Below are 17,161 nucleotides of genomic sequence, written 5' to 3' on the forward strand. Positions count from 1 at the left end.
TACTTGTGATCTCTCTCTCTCTCTCTGTCAAATAAATAAATAAATAAATAAATCTTAAAAAACAAACAAACAAACAAACTACACAGAACGTGCACCATCTCAGCCATGTTTAAATGCATGGGTCCATGACGCTAAGTACATTCACCCCGTTGGGCAGCCACCACCGCCGTCCACAGATCTCCTCGTGCTGCACAGCTAGAACTCTGTGCCCATCAAACCACGCCTCCCCCTCCCCTCCCTCAACCCCCGGTTCCACCGTCCACCTTCTGTCTCTATGAATCTGACTGCTCTACGGACCTCATTGAAGGGACTCGTTTGTCTTTTTGTGTCTGACTCATTTCGTTGAACATAATGTCCTTGAGGGTCACCCCCATTGTGGCAGGTGTCAGAATGCCTTTCCTTCCAGAGGCTGAATAATATTCCATTGTGTGTATGGACCACATTTTGTTTGTCCGTTTATTCGTCAATGGACACTTGGGTTGTCTCTACCTCGTCTACTGCGAACAGATGGAGAAGTATCTCTTTAAGACTCTACTTTCAATCCTTCTGAATATACGCTCAGAAGCGGAATTGCTAGATGGTGATTAATTTAATTCCGTTTTTTGAGCTGTAGTGAAGCCCCAGAGTCAGGGGTTGTGACTTTGCTTTTTGGTGCCCCACGGAAGGCATGCACCTGCTTCTTTTCCAGTTCCTGTAATTGTATCAACATTTCTTGTCCTACATTTGCTCCTTCCTCATTCCCTTTCTTCCTTCTTAGCTTTTGCCCTCCTAATGAATCCCTTTACGGTCTTTCAGTGAGGTTTTGGGAAGAGATATGTCTGCCCCATCTGCATGGTTCTGTGGAAGTTCTTGTATCTGTCCCTAAATTCAGCAGTCCCAGATTCTAAGCTTCACAAGAATTCTTTTTTAAACTTTGAGTTTTTTCATCCCACAGCACCTCACTTAAAATTTCTAAAGGCTTAAATTTCAATAACATCTAAGGGGGTAAAATTAACTTATCAGTTTCAGCCAATTTAGAAAGCACATATAAACAAAAGGAACAAAAAAATATCGAGCACGATTCTACTACTCAGAGAAAAACACTTTAAATAAACTAGATTTACCTTCTAGAATTTTCCACGTGCACATCAGCCCCTGCCCGTCGCCTGGGTCCGCTGTCTGGGTTGTCTCTCACTGTCTACACCTCCACTAGATGCAGAACACAGCTCCTCGAGTTCTCCTGAAGAGCCTCCTTCCACCCGAGATCTAATGACAGGGGATTTCACAGAAGAGATTTCACGGAGGAGATAGTTCCCATCGTGTCCCCACGACAAACCACTTACAAACCACCGCAGACATTTCTCTTCTTCAGTTTCCTTTTCTGCCATGCTGCCTGCCAGTGAGGGTTCTTCTGTCTTACCTTCTTTTTATAGGGCCTGTTGCCACATTCTCCTGGATCCCCACCGCTCCCTGATGCCCTATGACTTCCCACCTCTTTGCCCTCAGCTCTGACCCCATTCCTGCCCTCAGTGTCCCTGGGACATTACCCAGAAGTTGTGCACGTCACTTGGCTCACATCCTGTGACCAAAAGGGCCCCCGGTTTCCTGAGGGAGAGAATTATTGTTGTTGTTGTTGTTGTTTTAAGATTGATTTGAAGGCGTGGGCACAGGAAGAGGGAGAGAGAGAATCAGACTCCCTACTGAGTGCAGAGCCCAACACAGGGCTCCATCTCACAACCCTGAGATCACAACCTGAGCTGCACCCAAGAGTGAGATGCCCAACTTACTCAGCCACCCAGGGCCCCGAGAGAAATGTGGTTCTTACTTTGGATCCCTGGGAGCCCAGGTATTTGCTGTCACCGTGCAGAAGGGGAGGATGGTGATTGGGGTCCCACCGGCCCCATCTCCCATGTTTTGCATATTCATGGCTATGCCCTAGAAGTGGGTGACTGACTTCTGCGCTGTTGGGAGGACTCAGTGTGTCAAACCCGTGGGAAGTGGCTTGAGAGCGTGTTGCAACAGTCATTTCCGGATAGAGCCTAGAAGACAGAAACGGGGTGTGCAGAGTGGAGGATTGAAACACCAGGGGCAAAGCTGTTCCTGCACGTCCTGGAGTCAAGACAACATCTTGGCTTCTCACCGACAAAAAGACGGACGGAAGATCCTTGGAAGAGGCTTGTGGGTGCCGCCATGATGCCCCAGCTGCTGGCGCTGCTCTGCACTGGTATGTCGTCCCGGAGGGCGGCTACTGGAGGGGTGGGGCTGGGCTGCAGTAGCAGCTGGAGTTGGTGGAGCTTGTGGGGTGGGTAATGGCGTGGGGTGAATAAACACAGACTAGAACCTTCCATTCCCTGAATGCAAATTAGGTGCAAGGGGGCTGTTGGGTGCTTTATACACATTCTCCTGTTTCCCCAAACTCAGTCATCCCTGAACCTCCCCCATGACATTTTCCTCTATGTACGTGACCGCTGTATTCTTTCCCATGTGATCTTCCTCTTCAAAGTTCCCAGGTTTTTATATTATTGTTTTTGTACTCAACTCTATTTTAAAAGAAAACCTGTAAAATACTTCTATTAGTGGAAAATCAGTGTCCCTCATCAAAAACAGACCCTGATCACCTCTGGTCCATGGTTTCCCGGGTCCTGTTTCTGAGAGGAGGCAGTGATTCCGGGAAGCCAGCTTCCATCAAGCAGCCGGCTGTGATATTCTTCCATGGGATCCGAGAGAGAGCCAAGGAACAGAGAAGAGAGACTTTCTCACACAGGCTCAGTGACCCTTCCTCTCCCATCATTGTATGACCTGAAGTCACCTTCCATCTCTTAGAAAAAGTCTCCCTAATAGTTCTCTTGACCATACTGCATTCAAGGAATCTGATAGTCACAGCTGACGTATGTGCCACGGTCACTCTGGTTCTAAGCAGAGAAGGTGAATTCAAATTCTGGTCCGCACAGTGCCAAAGACCATAGTTTTCCACTGGTCCGTATGAAGGAATCAAAAAGGTCCTATTTTGGGGACATGGGGGTGGAAATGTCTGGAGGGTGGATGAAGGGAGTCATGATTAGAAAAACCTCAAGAAAGTAAATGAACCGTGGATCCAGTGATCTTAGTGGGTGCTGGCAACCTTCTCCTGTAGAGGGCCTCATAGACAGGCTCTGTGGTTTGCGTGGTCTTCGTTACTTACCATCCGACACCTGTCAGGATGGCTCTCACCAAGAAGCCATGAGACAAGACATGTTGGTGAGGATGTGGGGAATAGGGACTCGTGCACTGGTGGTGGGGATGAAAACTGGTGCAGCCCCTGCAGAAGACAGTATGGAGGTTCCTTAAAAAGTTCAAAGTGGGGGTGCCTGGGTGGCTCAGTTGGTTGGGGATCTGACTTGTGATTTTGGCTCAGGTCATGATCCCAGGGTCATGAGACTGAGTCCCAGGTCAGGTCCTCACTGAGCGCAGAGCCTGCTTGGGATTCTCTCTCTCCCTCTGCCCCTCCCCTGTGTGCTCATGCTGTCTCTCTCTAATAATATTTTTTTAAAAAGCTAAAAGTAGAACTGCCATATGATCATCAGCCCCACTTTGGGGTTATATATCTAAAGGAAATGAAAAGAGGAAATTGAAGGGAGGTCTGTGTCCCCATGTTCACTTCAGCGTTATTCACAGCAGCCAAGACATGGAAATGACCTCAGTGTCCACCCACGGACAGACGGTTACAGAAGATGTGGTCTGTATGTAAAATGGGATATAAATCCAGCTATGAGGAGGAAGGAAATCCTGCCATTTGTGACAACATGGATGGACCTTGAGGGTGTGACCCGAAGTGAAACAAGGCTGGCAGAGAAAGACAAACACTGTAGATCTCACTTAGGATGTTTGGTCTAGATCTGAAAGTAAGGCCACCAGAGGGGAAAGGTGGGGACATGCACCTCACCCTTCCAGGTAATACCAATCTTAGATTTTTGAGATTGACTCATGGCCAAACCTAACATCAGGAATGCATTTAGGCCATTCCCCAGGGGCAGACAGAAGCTTCTCCACGCAAAGGACTGAGTTCTCAGCAGCTAGCTGTCCCTTCTCATAGGGCAGGGATCTCACCACCCCTTTCCCCCACCCTCAGTTGACTCAGATGGTTATGCTGCTGCGTTCAGAGAGAAATTTGGGAACTCATCATTTCTGGAACTTACCACGTAAGGAAATGCAAGGTGGCGGGTGGAACTGAAGTTGCTTATCAGCTGGTCTTAAAGGAGGAGGCTTCTTCCGGATTATCTGGGTGGTCACAGTGTAACCACAGGGTCCCTAGAGCAGCGAAAGAGGCAGAAGAGGGTGTCAATGCACCAACCACTGCTACTTGTAGAGGCAGAGGCAGAGGGTGCCACCAAGAGGTGTGGGCATCTCTAGAAGCTGGAGAAGGCCAGGAAATGGGTTGTCATCTAAAGCCCCCAGAAGGAACGCAGCCCTGAAGATACCCTGGTTGGAGCCAGTGGGACCTGTGTTGTTGGCTTTCCTAACCCACGGAACAGCAAGATGAGAAATCCGTGTTTTCACAAGCCACTAAACTTGTGACAACTTGAGACACCAGCAGCCCCAGGAAATTAACCTAAGGGCAAACCAGCACTCATGCTAGATGGGTTCTCTGGCAGGAGGCTGGGACTGCTGCTGAGTGTGATGACAGGGGTCCCTTCTCAGCGGCAGCCCCCGGGAGGCCCCGCGGGATGGGCTCCGGGCGAGTGCTCGTGTCTCATGGACGGTTCTCTTGCAGGGCTGTGTGCTGGCCAAGGAAGCAGGGGGACCAACGGTGAGATCCCTCAGACAGACCCTCCTTCTCCTTTACTCCAAACTCCCCGTATCACTGCTCTTTCCTTCAAGGGGTTTCCCAGGAGCAGTCAAGGGCACCAAACCCCATCCTGATCTCTGCTTCCTTCCAGAGTCCCTTCCCAAGCCCTCCCTCAGGGCCTGGCCCAGCTCGGTGATGCCTCGCTGGAGTAATGTGACGCTGCAATGCCAGACTTCTACCAAGAATGTCAACTTTGTTCTCAGAAAGGGAAAAGTTCCTTTGGACTCTGGGCAATCATGGATTTCCACAGATGGGCCGGCTGAATTTCACCTCACTGACCTACAATTCAGCAATGCTGGAGAGTACACCTGTGAGTACTACAGACGGGGGGCCCCACGCACACGTTCACAGCCCAGTGACGTCCTCCTGCTACTGGTGACAGGTGAGGAGGGTGCCTCGGAGGGACACAGGGTCTTGCAGGGACAGGTGTGGGGGAGGAACCGAGGGAGGGAGGGGGCAAGGGGAGACGGAGAGACACAGAACAGAAAGAGCCAGGGCTTGAAAGGGAAATCGCCTTCCCGCTGTCAGAGTGGAAAGAGGGTGAGATCAGGGATCTGTCACTTCCCCGACGTGGCAGGAACCCCTGTTAGGAGAACAAGGGTGGGTGGAGGACGCCGGGCTTCTCCCCATGACCTTGGAGCCCTCCTTCTCTTCCAGGAAATTTTCCTAAACCTTCCCTGCAAGCCCACCAAAGGGGTGAGGTGACCGCAGGAGACACCGTGACCCTGAGGTGCCAGACGGCAGCCAATGTTTACGAGACTATAATGTTTGCTCTACTGAAGGCAGGAGCAGCAGGGCCCGTTCAGCTCGAGGGTCCAGTAGAGAAGGAGACAGACTTCTCCCTCCAGAATGCGACAGCTGGTGACACCGGGAACTACAGTTGTGTGTACTTCCAGACCACCGCACCTTTCTGGGCTTCCAAGCCCAGTGATCATCTGGAGATCCGGGTGACAGGTGAGGTTTGTACTGCCAGGTGGACCGTACCTGGATTACCTGCCGCTGAGATGCTGGGACCCGAGGGAGTGCGGTGTGGGCACAGTCTGTCTCCACGAGACTCTGCGGCTTGGAGAAATGTTGAGGAAGAACCAAGGGAGGGCCGGGATTCTGCCGTACAGTATAGAGGATCTTCTGCCAAGACGGAGCACAGAAGGTGGAGAATCACATAAGAGGAGACTGGGTGGGGGCTTCCCACTGTAGGTGGCCACATGTGCTCTGGGTGGGGGGAGCAGCCTTCGGGGTGAGGGGAGATCTGCAGTAATTGACCCCCCCTAGGCAAATAAGATGTAGCCACAAAACCATCACACATCTCCTGGGCAGGGCACAATTCATTTAGACTAAAGTGTGAATGACACCTCCTGGGGTTATGTGGGTGGAGATTCTAGCAAAAAGGCAGAGGAGGAGGGAGAGAATAACAGAGCCCAGGAGCATCTTCTTGAGAAGGACTCGCAGACTCCAGGAAGATCTGTGTTCCATTTTCATTGGGATTCCAGCACTCCCGCCTTTTAGCTTAGCTGAGTCGAATTTTTCTCTTCCTGCCAAGCCCTTTCTTTCAAGACGCCGGATTTTTTACAAGTTATGGCAAAAGTGCATAATGTAACAGTTACCACCTTATTTTCAAGTGCACAGCTCAGTAGTAGTGCACCTACACCAGCTGCCTCCAGAAAGCCTTTCATCTTGCAGAACTGAAACTCTGTCCCCATCAGACAGCCTCTCTGTACCCACCGGCCCCCAGCCCCTGGCTCCCACCATCCTACATTGTCTCAATGCATCTGACTAATCCAGGAACCTCACATCACTGGGACCATACGCTGCTTGTCTTTCTGGGATTGGCCTTTCTCACTCCAAAATACATTCTCAAGGCTCACGCATACCGTAGCATGTAGCTAGATTTCCTTCCTTATTGAGGCTGAGAATATCCCATTTTAGGGACAGACCACATTTCACTTACTTCGTCATCAGCTGATGGATATTTGGGTCCTTTCCACCTATTTGGCTACTGGCTTGTCACCTCCTGGCCACCAAGTGACTATCAGTTCTTCCAGATGTATATGCAGAAACGGGATTGCTGGATCATAGGATGGCTCTCCCTTCATTGGGGACCCACCATCATACTGTTTTTCTGAGTGGCCACACGGTTCTACCTTGCGACAGACAGTGCACAAGGATTCTGCTGGTTTGTTCGGGAGATGGATGTTTCCTGACCCTTGTGCGTGAGGGCTATTTTTGATGACTGAGTTTGTCCAGGACAAGGAGAGGAAGAGAGACCATTAGGAACCAGGCCTCCTCCTGGTTGGGAGCTGAGCTCCCTAGTCCTGAAAGGATGACCAGTCATATCAGCACAGGGCAGTGAACACAAAAGTTGTGTGTTCCACAGTTTCATGTTGAAATCCTAACCCCTAATGGGACAGCACTGGAGGCAGGGCCTTTGGGAGCTGTTTAGGTCATAAGTGTGGAGCCCTCATGATGGGTCTAGTGCCCTTATTAAAGGAGACCCCAGAAGCTCCTTTGTCCCCTTCTGCCACCCAGAAGAGCCCCGCTCCCACCTGTGGACCATGCTGGCACCCTGATCTCAGACTTCTAGTCTCCAGATCTGTGAGAGAAAGATGTCTCTCATTCACCTGCCGCGCTCCCAGCCTGTGGCATGCCATTAGAGCAGCCCAAAGGGACTAAGATGGCTAATGGGGGTGAGTGTCTGCTTAGCAAAGCTGTTTGCTACAGAATTACAGAACCCTGGCCAGAGCAAGAAAACTCCAAGGTCCCGATGCTGATCTGGAGACCACGGGCAGCAGCAGGTGAAGGAGAAGTTTTCTCTCTACCCCAGGGTCAGGCCTCGGAGCCCAGGCAGGGAATTCCATGTGCCTAGGGACCCCTTCCCTGCATCTAAGACCCACCTACTCTGTTGTCTTCTAGGTCAATGTGAAGGACATTCCCCCCCAGGGAGAAGTCAGGTAATCGGGAGAAAGGGAAGACCAGTCTAACAACCACAGCCACTTGACCAGGGACAGCACCTGCCACTTGGGTAGATGGCCCCCCTGTCTGGAAGGCTGTGGACCCTCTCTTGTTTTGCAAATAATTACAAGCGTTTGGAATTTTAGCTCGTTAACAAGCTATCTGCCTACAGATTACTTAGCCTCTGCCTCAGCTTCTGTCCCTGTTGAATGGGATTGATAGTAGCACGTACACAAGGGCCTCAGGGATGAGATTTTGAGGCGTTAATTTACCTAACTCCTTTCTAAACTGTGTCTGGTGGACGGCAAGTGTCATCTAAGTCTTCCCCATTATTGTCATTATGAACGCCCAGAATTTCTCTCTCTGCATACCAGAACAGTTCTGCTCAGAGCTGCACTCCTAGTGGGAGGCTTTCCAGGAAACAGAATGTGTGCACCCCGCAAAAGCTGACGGCAAATATCTTCACCGTTACAATGACTCACAAATATCAGTGGAGAATTACATGACCTCCTGAGGTCTTCCAGGGTCTAAAAAGGCCAACGGTGCCCGTCTGTGTCTCTAACTCAGCTCTGTTGCATGTGACAAGACTAAGCACAGAGGAGATGGTCTTTCAAGACGCAACGCTCAAAGAGACAAAACTGGAAGAAAAATATGGTAGGCTGGACCTGCTCTCTGCAGAAGGCAGAAATTTTAAATAATTTTGGGGTATTCAACGACTGGTGAATCACTTTTTTTGTTCTCTTCTTGCTCCTCTGAGTTTCTTGCGTGATGGTCATCCACAGGCTGCCCGGCCTGAGTACATGAGCGACAGAGCGGCTCACCGGGAGGGACCCAGGATGCTGTCATCACGCCCACTCGCCACCCTTCCCGTGTTCCTTCAGCCCCCATTCAAACCCTGACAATCGTTGCCAAGGGCAACAGGCTGAGGAAGACAGGAGGGTGGGGAGGGCGGGTATTTGGCACGGAGATGACTGGATGCAGGTGCAGGGACAGATTACTGCAAAGGGGGCCCAAGAGTTTCCCTCTGGGATTCGCCAGAGCCTTTCATGAGCCCTTTTGGCATTTCTGGTGGTCACTGCTGGGGATGGGGGATAGAGGATGCTCCCCGAATCTAGGAGGTTGAGACCATGGAAGCCGCAAAACACCCCGGGATGCCCAGGACCCCTCCCCACCAAGAGCCCCTGAAAATTGATGGCGCCCAAGTCGAGCAACCCTGCTCCAGACCCTCTGTCTGATCTCCAGCTAGACACCAGAGTGCCTGCAGGGATTTTGAGGGTGGAGACCACACTCTCCTCCAATTCCTGAAGCCTCTGATTACTTAAACTATGTGCCCCAGACCAGCAGTTGTTCCAGAAACCACCTACCAGAATACTGGCATCGTTGCCTTCCTTCAAAGTCACTTGTGGTGTTCCAGGTTTTTTTCCCTTTTATTCCAAACTATGGTTTGTCTCCAGTTTCCCAGCGATTTCTTCAGAGCCAGACCCTAGGGTCCTGATGGCTTGTGGGGTTTACTCACCATCTCTGAAGCTGGAATGAGATCAGTGATGTCTCTGGTTTGGAGAGAGCAGAAGGCAGCTGGCAGGGGCAGGAGGAGAGAGTGAGTAGACAGGAGGGGGTTGAGTCCAACTGTCCTGACGGTGTGGCTCCGCAGGACAGAGGTGAAGAGCTGCGGGTGATACCACCCGGAACAGAGGACACAGTGGCCCGGAGTGAGCACACATCCCAGGCCTGCTGCCTTCTTTGGAGCACAAGGCTGGGGGAGGAGGTGGGGTCTTCAGATGGTCTCAGGGATGTGCTGCGTCTGCTTTGGTCCACTCGCAGCCAGCACAGCTGTGGATGGTAAAGTCAATGAAGAGTGACGTGGTGAGTATCATCCCATTAGCGGGAGTCCCACCCCGGCTCTGCTACTCACTAGCTGTGCGACCCCAGGCAACTCATGTGGCCGGCAGGGTAGACACGTGGGAGAGAGCTGATGTTGAGTCTGGGGGCAGCTGGAAGCAGAATTCCTTCATCCTCAAAGGAGATCGGTCTTTCTCTTCAGACTTTCAACTGATTGGATGAGGCCCACCCATATTATGGGGAGTAATCTGCTCTACTTACACCCTCCTGACTTAAGTGTTAATTACGTCTGTTTCTAAAAATGAATTTTAGTTAAGACTGCATTTCTTTTATTTTATTTTAACTCCAGTGTAGTGAACATGCAGCATTATATTAGTTTCTGGGGTCACCTTCCTGGCAACCGGTCCAGACTGGTATTTGACCAAGTAACCGGGTACTGTAGCCTAGTCAAGTTGACACAGAAATTTCACTATCACACCCGCCACCCGCGAGTCTTGGGTTTCCTGAGTGGGGTCCGGACATTTCCAAATACACTTGCCTTTTCTTTCTGTTCTATTCCCTAGATAGACCCAAAACTCAGCAAACCCTCCCACGACCCAGCAAAGACCTGATAAGAATTTCCTTTCTTTTGAGAAATCTGAAAAATACTGCCTCATAGAAGTAACAATCAAATAACAGATAGTACCATATTCACAGCCCGGAGTTAGACTTGTTTATAGTTTGTCGTATTTGTTCCAAACTGTTTTTTTTCCCACAAATAAAGATTCTAAAAAAGAGAGTCCTTTTTCCTTCTCAACATTATTCCCATGATTTTCCCCCTTCCAGAACCTTCTGCCCTGAAGTTCGTGTTATTTCTGTGCATGGTTTTATATATTTTTTACTACATGGGCATGCCTTTGTAAATAACGTATAGAGTTTGAAATTTTATTTAAATTTGTTTAAATTGAAAACTTGACTCAAGAATTCTGTCTTCTAGATAAAACTGAAATGAAGCGTCCCAAGACAGTGGGAACAGGAATAGGTAAGAGAGCAGAGCTTCCCGGGACATGCACTCATCCACCCGCAGGATGAGACGTCCTTGTGAAGCCATGAGTCATCCACCCTTGGGAAAATTCGCGAGGATGTCTGTCTTCTGGTGGTGCCTGAAGGCTATGGCTCAGTGCAAGGTCTTTCGAGGTGGGGAGATCACAGGCACAGCTCTGCCTCCCTAGCTGGGCCACTTTGGAAATGGTACTTTAACCCTCTGATGCTCAGCTTCTGCATCTGTAAAGTGGGCATCACTGTCTCTCTCCCAGGAGACCTGTAGGTATGAACATAATGTAGTGAGCTCTCCGGAGCGTGGTAGGAACTTGATCAATGGTAGACACACTGAGGCACCAGAATGTGTCTCAGGAGACCACGGGCCCTCTTACCCCTCGCCTCTCCCCAGGGACCCCTGGGATCACCCTCATTGTCATCTCCATCTTTCTTGTCCTCCTTGGAGCCTTCCTCATCTGCAAATACACCCGGTGTGGTGAGTTCGGGAAAACAACAGCTAAATATTTGGGAGGAAACGGGAGAAACAGAATGGGGAAGTAACACCACGGGGTTGATCCTGTCTCTCTTTTGTCGCCAGGGGCAGCTCCTGAGAAGGTGACCAAACGGTAGGGCTGCTCAGCGGATCCCATGAGCCCTACTGAATGCTTCCTCCATTGCTGCCCTGACTACTCAGGACCTTCTCTCTTCCCTCAACAATTCATGTGGCCCCAACCAGCCCCAGCGACCCTCCCAAGTGTCTCTCCATGTCCTCTCTTCTTACGACCACCCGCCACTTCTCACTCTGCGTTCTTTCCTTGGGTCCTTACCTCACAGACCACGCTGACCCCAACCACTTCCCATCCTCAGCTCTCAAGACTGGGCTGAGCACCTGAACAACGTGGGGACCATGGAGGGGGGTTAGAGTGTGGAGGAAGTGGGGGGACTTTGGTTTACACATGATCTTGCTTGGCGCCTCCCTCCACCTACCCACAATGATCCTGATGTCTCACTCCAACTACCTTTACCTCCAATGCGTCTCGGTTTCTCTCCTTTAGCTCCCGCTCTGAGGGACCTGAAGAAGTGCGGACTTGTACTCAGCCTGAGAAAGAAAGCGGTGGTGGGTACACGTGTGTGCGTACTTGTAGGTGTGCTGTGTGCATCCATGTGTGCAGCCTGTGCTCACGTAAGCATGTGCATTTGAGCGTGCATGTGAGTGTGCACGTGCAGGCATGCAGGGATGCCTGTGTGCATGTGAACATGTGTGTGCACACGTGCAAGAGCATGCATGTGCAGACGTGTGTAGGAGTGTGCATGCACACACATGTGCATCGAGAGAACACACGTGTGTAAGCATGTATGGCTGTGCATGTGTGCTGCGCGTGTACATGTGTGGTTTGCACGTTTGTGTGCATATGACTCGAGTGTGTGTGCGTGCGTTGAGTGTTCGTGTGTGGACATGCGTGTGCGTGCGTGTGAGAGCACACACGGGTGTAGGTGTGTGCACATGAGGGTATGTGTGGTGAGTGGGCGTGTGAATGGGTGTGTGTGTGTGCAGACTTAACCCCCAGAGCCTGGGATGAAGCAACAGCACCATGTTTCCCCCTCAGATCTGTCCGCAGCTATGACGAGCAGCTCTCTGGCCTCGGTAAGTCTCCCGTTCCACCCGTAGTCCCAGGCTCTCCGTCACTCCCTCCCTCCGGCTTTGTCAATGGTTTTCGCCTCCGCTTTCCTCCACCCCTACCCTTGCTCTACTGTCCAGGAGAATCTGGTCTGAAATCTTCTGTGGCTTCTCTGGCCAGGGGACCTGGCATCCCATGACGAGTCCTTTCGGGGAACATTTCCCCCGCATGACATGGGGTTGACGCTGCTGTTATTATAAACTATCTGTTTCAATCCTGGGCCGGTGACCTTCCCGCCCAGAGCCTCTGTGTCTTCATCTGGGCAAAAGGAACAAGGTGCTATTTATGAAAATATGCAAGCTATTTATGAAAATACGGCAGCCGCCGACCGTGAAGTGGCCACGTAGAACAGCCTGGAGTAGCCCTTGCTTTTGGCATTTACACTCCAATTTTTAAAAAAATAGTGGCAAAATGCACATAACACAAAATTCACCATTTAATCAGTACAATTTAGCGACTGTTGGAGTATTCACGATGTTGGGCAAGAATCACCATCATCTAGTTCCAGAACATTCTCATCACCCCAGAGGAAACACCTGTAAGTGCGCTCCGCATGCCCACCCCTCTGCCCCTGCCAAGCCCCTGACCGCCACTAGCTTTCTGTCCCTAAAGACGGACCTATTCCGGACATTTCATATTAATGCTCTCTGTGACGGCTGTTTGTGTGGATTATTTATGGGTTCATAACCAATCAGCCCAAACACACAACTGAGGACAACACTTACATCTCAGCAGGGTCCGCAGGTCAGGAATCTGGGTGTGGCTCAGACTGGGTCCCACAGCCTGGGATCAAGGGGTTGGCCAGGGCTGGTTCAGGCTTCAGTAAGAAAGGGTTTGTTTCCACACTCACTCAGGTGGTGGCTGGCGGGGGTCTGTTCCTCACTGGCTTTCCGCCAGGGACCACCCTGGCCACATGGGCCTTTCCACAGGACAGCTCGTAACACAGCAGCTGGCTCGGTCAGCATGAGCAAGCGACCTGAAAATAGGTGGGAACAAGAGGGAAGTCCTGTCTTTCGTCACCTAGTCTTGGACACGAAGGCACAGGACAGCCCACCCTTTTCACTTATCCTGTTGGACACAAGCATGCCTTTAGGTCCCACCAACCTTCCAGAGGGTAGGGGAATGCACCAAGACTCGAAGAGCAGGAGGCTCTTTCTAACACAGCTGTCTACTACACTGCTGTCGCAAATGCCAAATCTTCACGACCAACCTCCTCCCCAGGAATACTTGGTTCCTCTTCTCCTTGCTTCCCTTCAGGAGAGAGCAGCCCTGGTCTCAAGAGCTGAGGAGCCCCACGGAGTGACTTATGCTGAGCTGAACACCAGAGCCCTGAGCAAGGGTCCCTCCAGCCAGACGGAGGAGCCTCTGGAAGCCTGTGTGTACTCGACCCTTAAGGCATAGCCAGGAGACCCCAACAAGGGGATGGACGAAGGAAAGAGGACCCTTGAGGCACTCGGTGAATGGGAATCCCTTTCCTCAAATCTCTAATGAAGACTTGTTTCCTTCTTCTAAAAATGTATTTATTTTTAAATGAGAGGCATCATTTGCATAGAGAAAACTGCACAAACTTTGCTAAGTAAAAAGATATGTATATATATGGGATATCGCTACCTATCCCCTGGGGTATAACCACCGTCCAAATAAAAACAGTATTTCTAGCACTCCAGAAGGCTTCTTTGTGCCATTCTCTGGCTAACCACACTTCCCCCGAGATCATTCCTTTTTCTGACGTGCATCACCTTGGAGGACTTGGGCCCGTTCCTCGTATGAACTCACACACACGCGTGACACCACGTGCATTCTTCCACGTGGGCTGCTTCCACGCGAAGACGTTGTTTCTGAGGTTCATTCCGGATGTAGTTACTCGCATTGTACCTCCTTCCCTTTTTACTGATGAGTATTACTCCATCGTGTGTTCATGCCGCAATTTGTTGATCTCTTCTCTGGTGGGACGTTTGGGTTGTTTCCAGGCTGAGGCTTCTGTGGGTCAGCTTGCACGAACGCTCTTAGCTACGTCTTTGTATACACAGGTGCGTACGCAGGCCTTTCCCTGGATTATACACAGTGGGGCGGCTGGGTCAAAGAACAGGTGTGTGCTTCGTGCCATGAGACACTTCTGAACAATTTCCCAGAGGGGCTGTCCCACTTCCTGCTTCCTTCTTCACAAGTGCCCACTGCCTTTCTTGACTGCCTCCCTTCTGCTCCCACTCCCTTCTCTCCGCAGAACTGCCCCCATAACCCCACACACGTTTGTGGGCTTGATGAGCCTCCATTGTGGCCTGTGACCTCCAATCATTCTCACTCCTGGTATCTGTGCCCCTGTGTGATCCCCTCCCCTGGTTTCGGAGACTTGCTCCTAACCGACAGAAGACAGCAAAGCAGACGGGATGTCACTTCAGCAGTCGTGTTGATAAAGGATACACCCACCACCTGGCCAGCAGGCTCCTTCCTGCCTTCTTGGATTGTGCACTCACACGATGACGTGAGCTCCCCGTTTTGGAGAAGCCCCCTGGGCCAGGAACCGAGGAGAGTCTCCAGCCAGGGAGGAACTGACTCCTGCCAGCACGCATGTGGGCCTGCATTGTATAATAAAGAATCGGGCTGGTCTTAGTCCTTGGTTCTTGGGAGGTAATCTCGACGCGACGTGCGTGGAACCTCTCGCATAGCAGAAGCATCTTTGTTCTTTGCAGTGGGCGCTTCGTACCACACCCGGGTTTATGTCAGTGAGGTGACCCAGGATGAGGGCTGGTGATGCCAGAAAGACCAATCCTGTAATCACAGCCTTGACCTCTGAGGATGACAGGGGGCTGGAGACAGAGTTGGGCATGTGGGCAATGATTCAATCAATCACACCTGTGAGAGGAAATCCTGATGAAAACTGGGGACATTCGGGGAGCTTGCCCGCTGGTGATGCATCGTGAGGACATAGGAAGCTTCGCTTTGGGGGCCCTCCCAGACTCTCCCCTGTGTGTCTCTTCAACTGGGTGGTCCTAATTAGTATCCTTTATAATAAAAACTATTATAAGTACAGTGCTTTCTTGAATTCTTCGAGTGGTTCTAGCAAGTTCATGCACCTGACAGGAGTACAGGACCCTCCAGTATTCTAGGACATCGGCTCAGAGCTGCAGGTGACTCGGGAACACCTGAGCCTGCGGCTCGTGTCTGCAGCGAGGAGGTCTCGTGGGCCCTGCACCCTCAGCCGCGAAGTCTGTGCTGACTCCGGGTGGGTCGTGTCAGAACAGCAGTGCAGCTCAGAAGTCGATCCTTCCCCGGCTGAACTTTCAGATCAGACCCCAGCCCTGGCTGACGTGGTGACTGCAGCCCACGGGGGATCCTGCTTGCAGTGCTTGGGTTCCTGGCCCCGGAAACTACGAGATCGTGAAGGTGTGTGGCTGAAGCCACCGTACTGGCGGTAAGGTTGTTACAGTAACAGATAACCAAAACGCTGAAACCCTCATGTGCACCCTCCACACACTGAGCCCGAGACAAGGACGCACCTGCACCACTGCTGGGGGAGGCTCCGATGGTTTTCTGGGTTCCAGAAGCTGGGTCCCAACTCTTGCCCCTGCCTCTCCCACCTCTATGCCTTTGCACAAGGGAACCCGCCCCGCTGCCCTCACTCTACATATTTCTAGTTAACTTGCCCCTGCCACCTGGATTTTACCAAACACGGTTTGGCACAAAGCACACTGGTTCACCTGCATCGTGAACTCAGCAAGTTGGTCAAAATGTAAGTGGATGGGGACTTAGATTTGTAAGTGGCAGAGACACGCTTTGCTACCTAGAGACAAAACCAGGGAGGGCGGGGAAAGAAAATGGGAAGCTGTCATTTCAGACCTTTTGATAATTTCATTTCCTGGCTAAGAGCGAGCCTGTGAGTCACACACAGTTTTTCCAGGAGACAAAAATGATTTGGGGTACAGAGACTGTGGCCTCACGAAAGTCACGGCAAGTCGTGAAGAACGTGGCGCCGGGCCCACGCATGCTGGTTATTTGAGCGCGGTGCTGTGAAGTCTGTTCCAGCAGGAATTGTCTGAGCTCTTCTGCTGACACGCAAATGTACCCCACGACACCGACCTCTGCTCATGGGATGAAACCCACTGGTTAGTAGGGTTGCTCTGTAACCCCAGATCCGAACTGTCCTGGAGGGCTCTGTGCCAGCTTCTCAGCATAATTTACTGGTAAACATTGGCACGATGATTGAAACCAGCTCCTGTGAGACCCTCCGGAGGGCTCTGCTGCTGGGACTAACATCATGCCCATCATGGAATAGGAAACCCCAGCCAAGGACCCATGCTGGGTTTCCCGGTTCTGGGGGCTTTGCTAGTGATGCCTGCCTCAAGAGAGAAAGTCCAACTAGGAAGTTGTGTGGAAGGAGAGAGATCCTTTCTGCCTGGGGTACACACTCCCACTTCAATGCCAGGCAGCTGCTCTCCTGTATTCTTCTCCAGCCACACTCGGTGTTTGGGTCACACACTCCTGCTTGAGCAACTGAACCTCACTGGCAGAGTCAGCGGAAGAACTGTCAGGTGGGGCATCAGGCTGCCACACTCAGTGGAGCATGCGACTCCTGATCTCAGGGCTGTGAGTTCGAGACTTGTGATGGGCAGGAAGTTCACTTAAAAAAAAAAAAAAAAGGAAAAAGGAACTATTTGACTGTAGTCCTTAGCTCTTAAGACAGTGGGCAATGTTGGGGCGCCTGGGTGGTTCAGACGGGGAAGCATCTGCCTTCGGCTCAGGACATGATCCCAGGTTCCTGGGATGAAGCCCATATCAGGCTCCCTGCTCAGAGGGGAGCCTGCTTCTCCTTCCACTTCTGCCCCTCCCCCCCCACTCTCTATGGCTCTGTCTCAATAACATCCTAAAAAAAAAA

At 51.3% G+C, this 17,161-nt stretch overlaps 1 protein-coding gene and 1 long non-coding RNA gene across 3 annotated transcripts; one reads left to right on the forward strand and one right to left on the reverse strand.

Annotated features, from left to right (window-relative positions):
• Positions 1-950: 950 nt before the first annotated feature.
• LOC116861853 lies at positions 951-9,285 on the reverse strand. 2 transcript variants are annotated; one of them, XR_004381550.1, is made up of 3 exons: positions 9,270-9,285; positions 4,155-4,266; positions 951-1,245 (listed from the first exon to the last, which is right to left on the reverse strand). It is a non-coding gene; the product is annotated as an uncharacterized LOC116861853 (long non-coding RNA). The 2 variants fall into 2 exon arrangements; XR_004381549.1 differs by lacking the exon at positions 9,270-9,285 and adding an exon at positions 5,789-5,851.
• LOC116861805 (T-cell-interacting, activating receptor on myeloid cells protein 1-like) lies at positions 1,956-14,232 on the forward strand. The gene is made up of 11 exons (XM_032848650.1): positions 1,956-2,203; positions 4,088-4,157; positions 4,730-4,765; positions 4,896-5,186; positions 5,462-5,758; positions 10,569-10,613; positions 11,022-11,105; positions 11,208-11,235; positions 11,665-11,726; positions 12,217-12,254; positions 13,546-14,232. The coding sequence occupies exons 2-11, from the start codon at positions 4,097-4,099 to the stop codon at positions 13,687-13,689; spliced, it is 1,086 nt and encodes a 361-aa protein (XP_032704541.1). The 5' UTR covers positions 1,956-2,203; positions 4,088-4,096; the 3' UTR covers positions 13,690-14,232.
• Positions 14,233-17,161: the final 2,929 nt, after the last annotated feature.

Source organism: Lontra canadensis, unplaced genomic scaffold, assembly GCF_010015895.1.
Source record: "Lontra canadensis isolate GAN:19392208 unplaced genomic scaffold, GSC_riverotter_1.0 scaffold206, whole genome shotgun sequence".
NCBI classification, from domain to species: Eukaryota; Metazoa; Chordata; class Mammalia; order Carnivora; family Mustelidae; genus Lontra; species Lontra canadensis.

What these genes read in the sequence shown, in the direction of transcription:
- LOC116861805 (XM_032848650.1), top strand. Translation starts at nt 4,097, where the DNA reads ATGGTTATGCTGCTGCGTTCAGAGAGAAATTTGGGAACTCATCATTTC. An exon ending in CTGCAAATACACCCGGTGTG is followed by an intron (nt 11,106 to 11,207) that starts GTGAGTTCGGGA and finishes TTTTGTCGCCAG; the next exon opens with GGGCAGCTCCTGAGAAGGTG. An exon ending in CCTGAGAAGGTGACCAAACG is followed by an intron (nt 11,236 to 11,664) that starts GTAGGGCTGCTC and finishes TCTCTCCTTTAG; the next exon opens with CTCCCGCTCTGAGGGACCTG.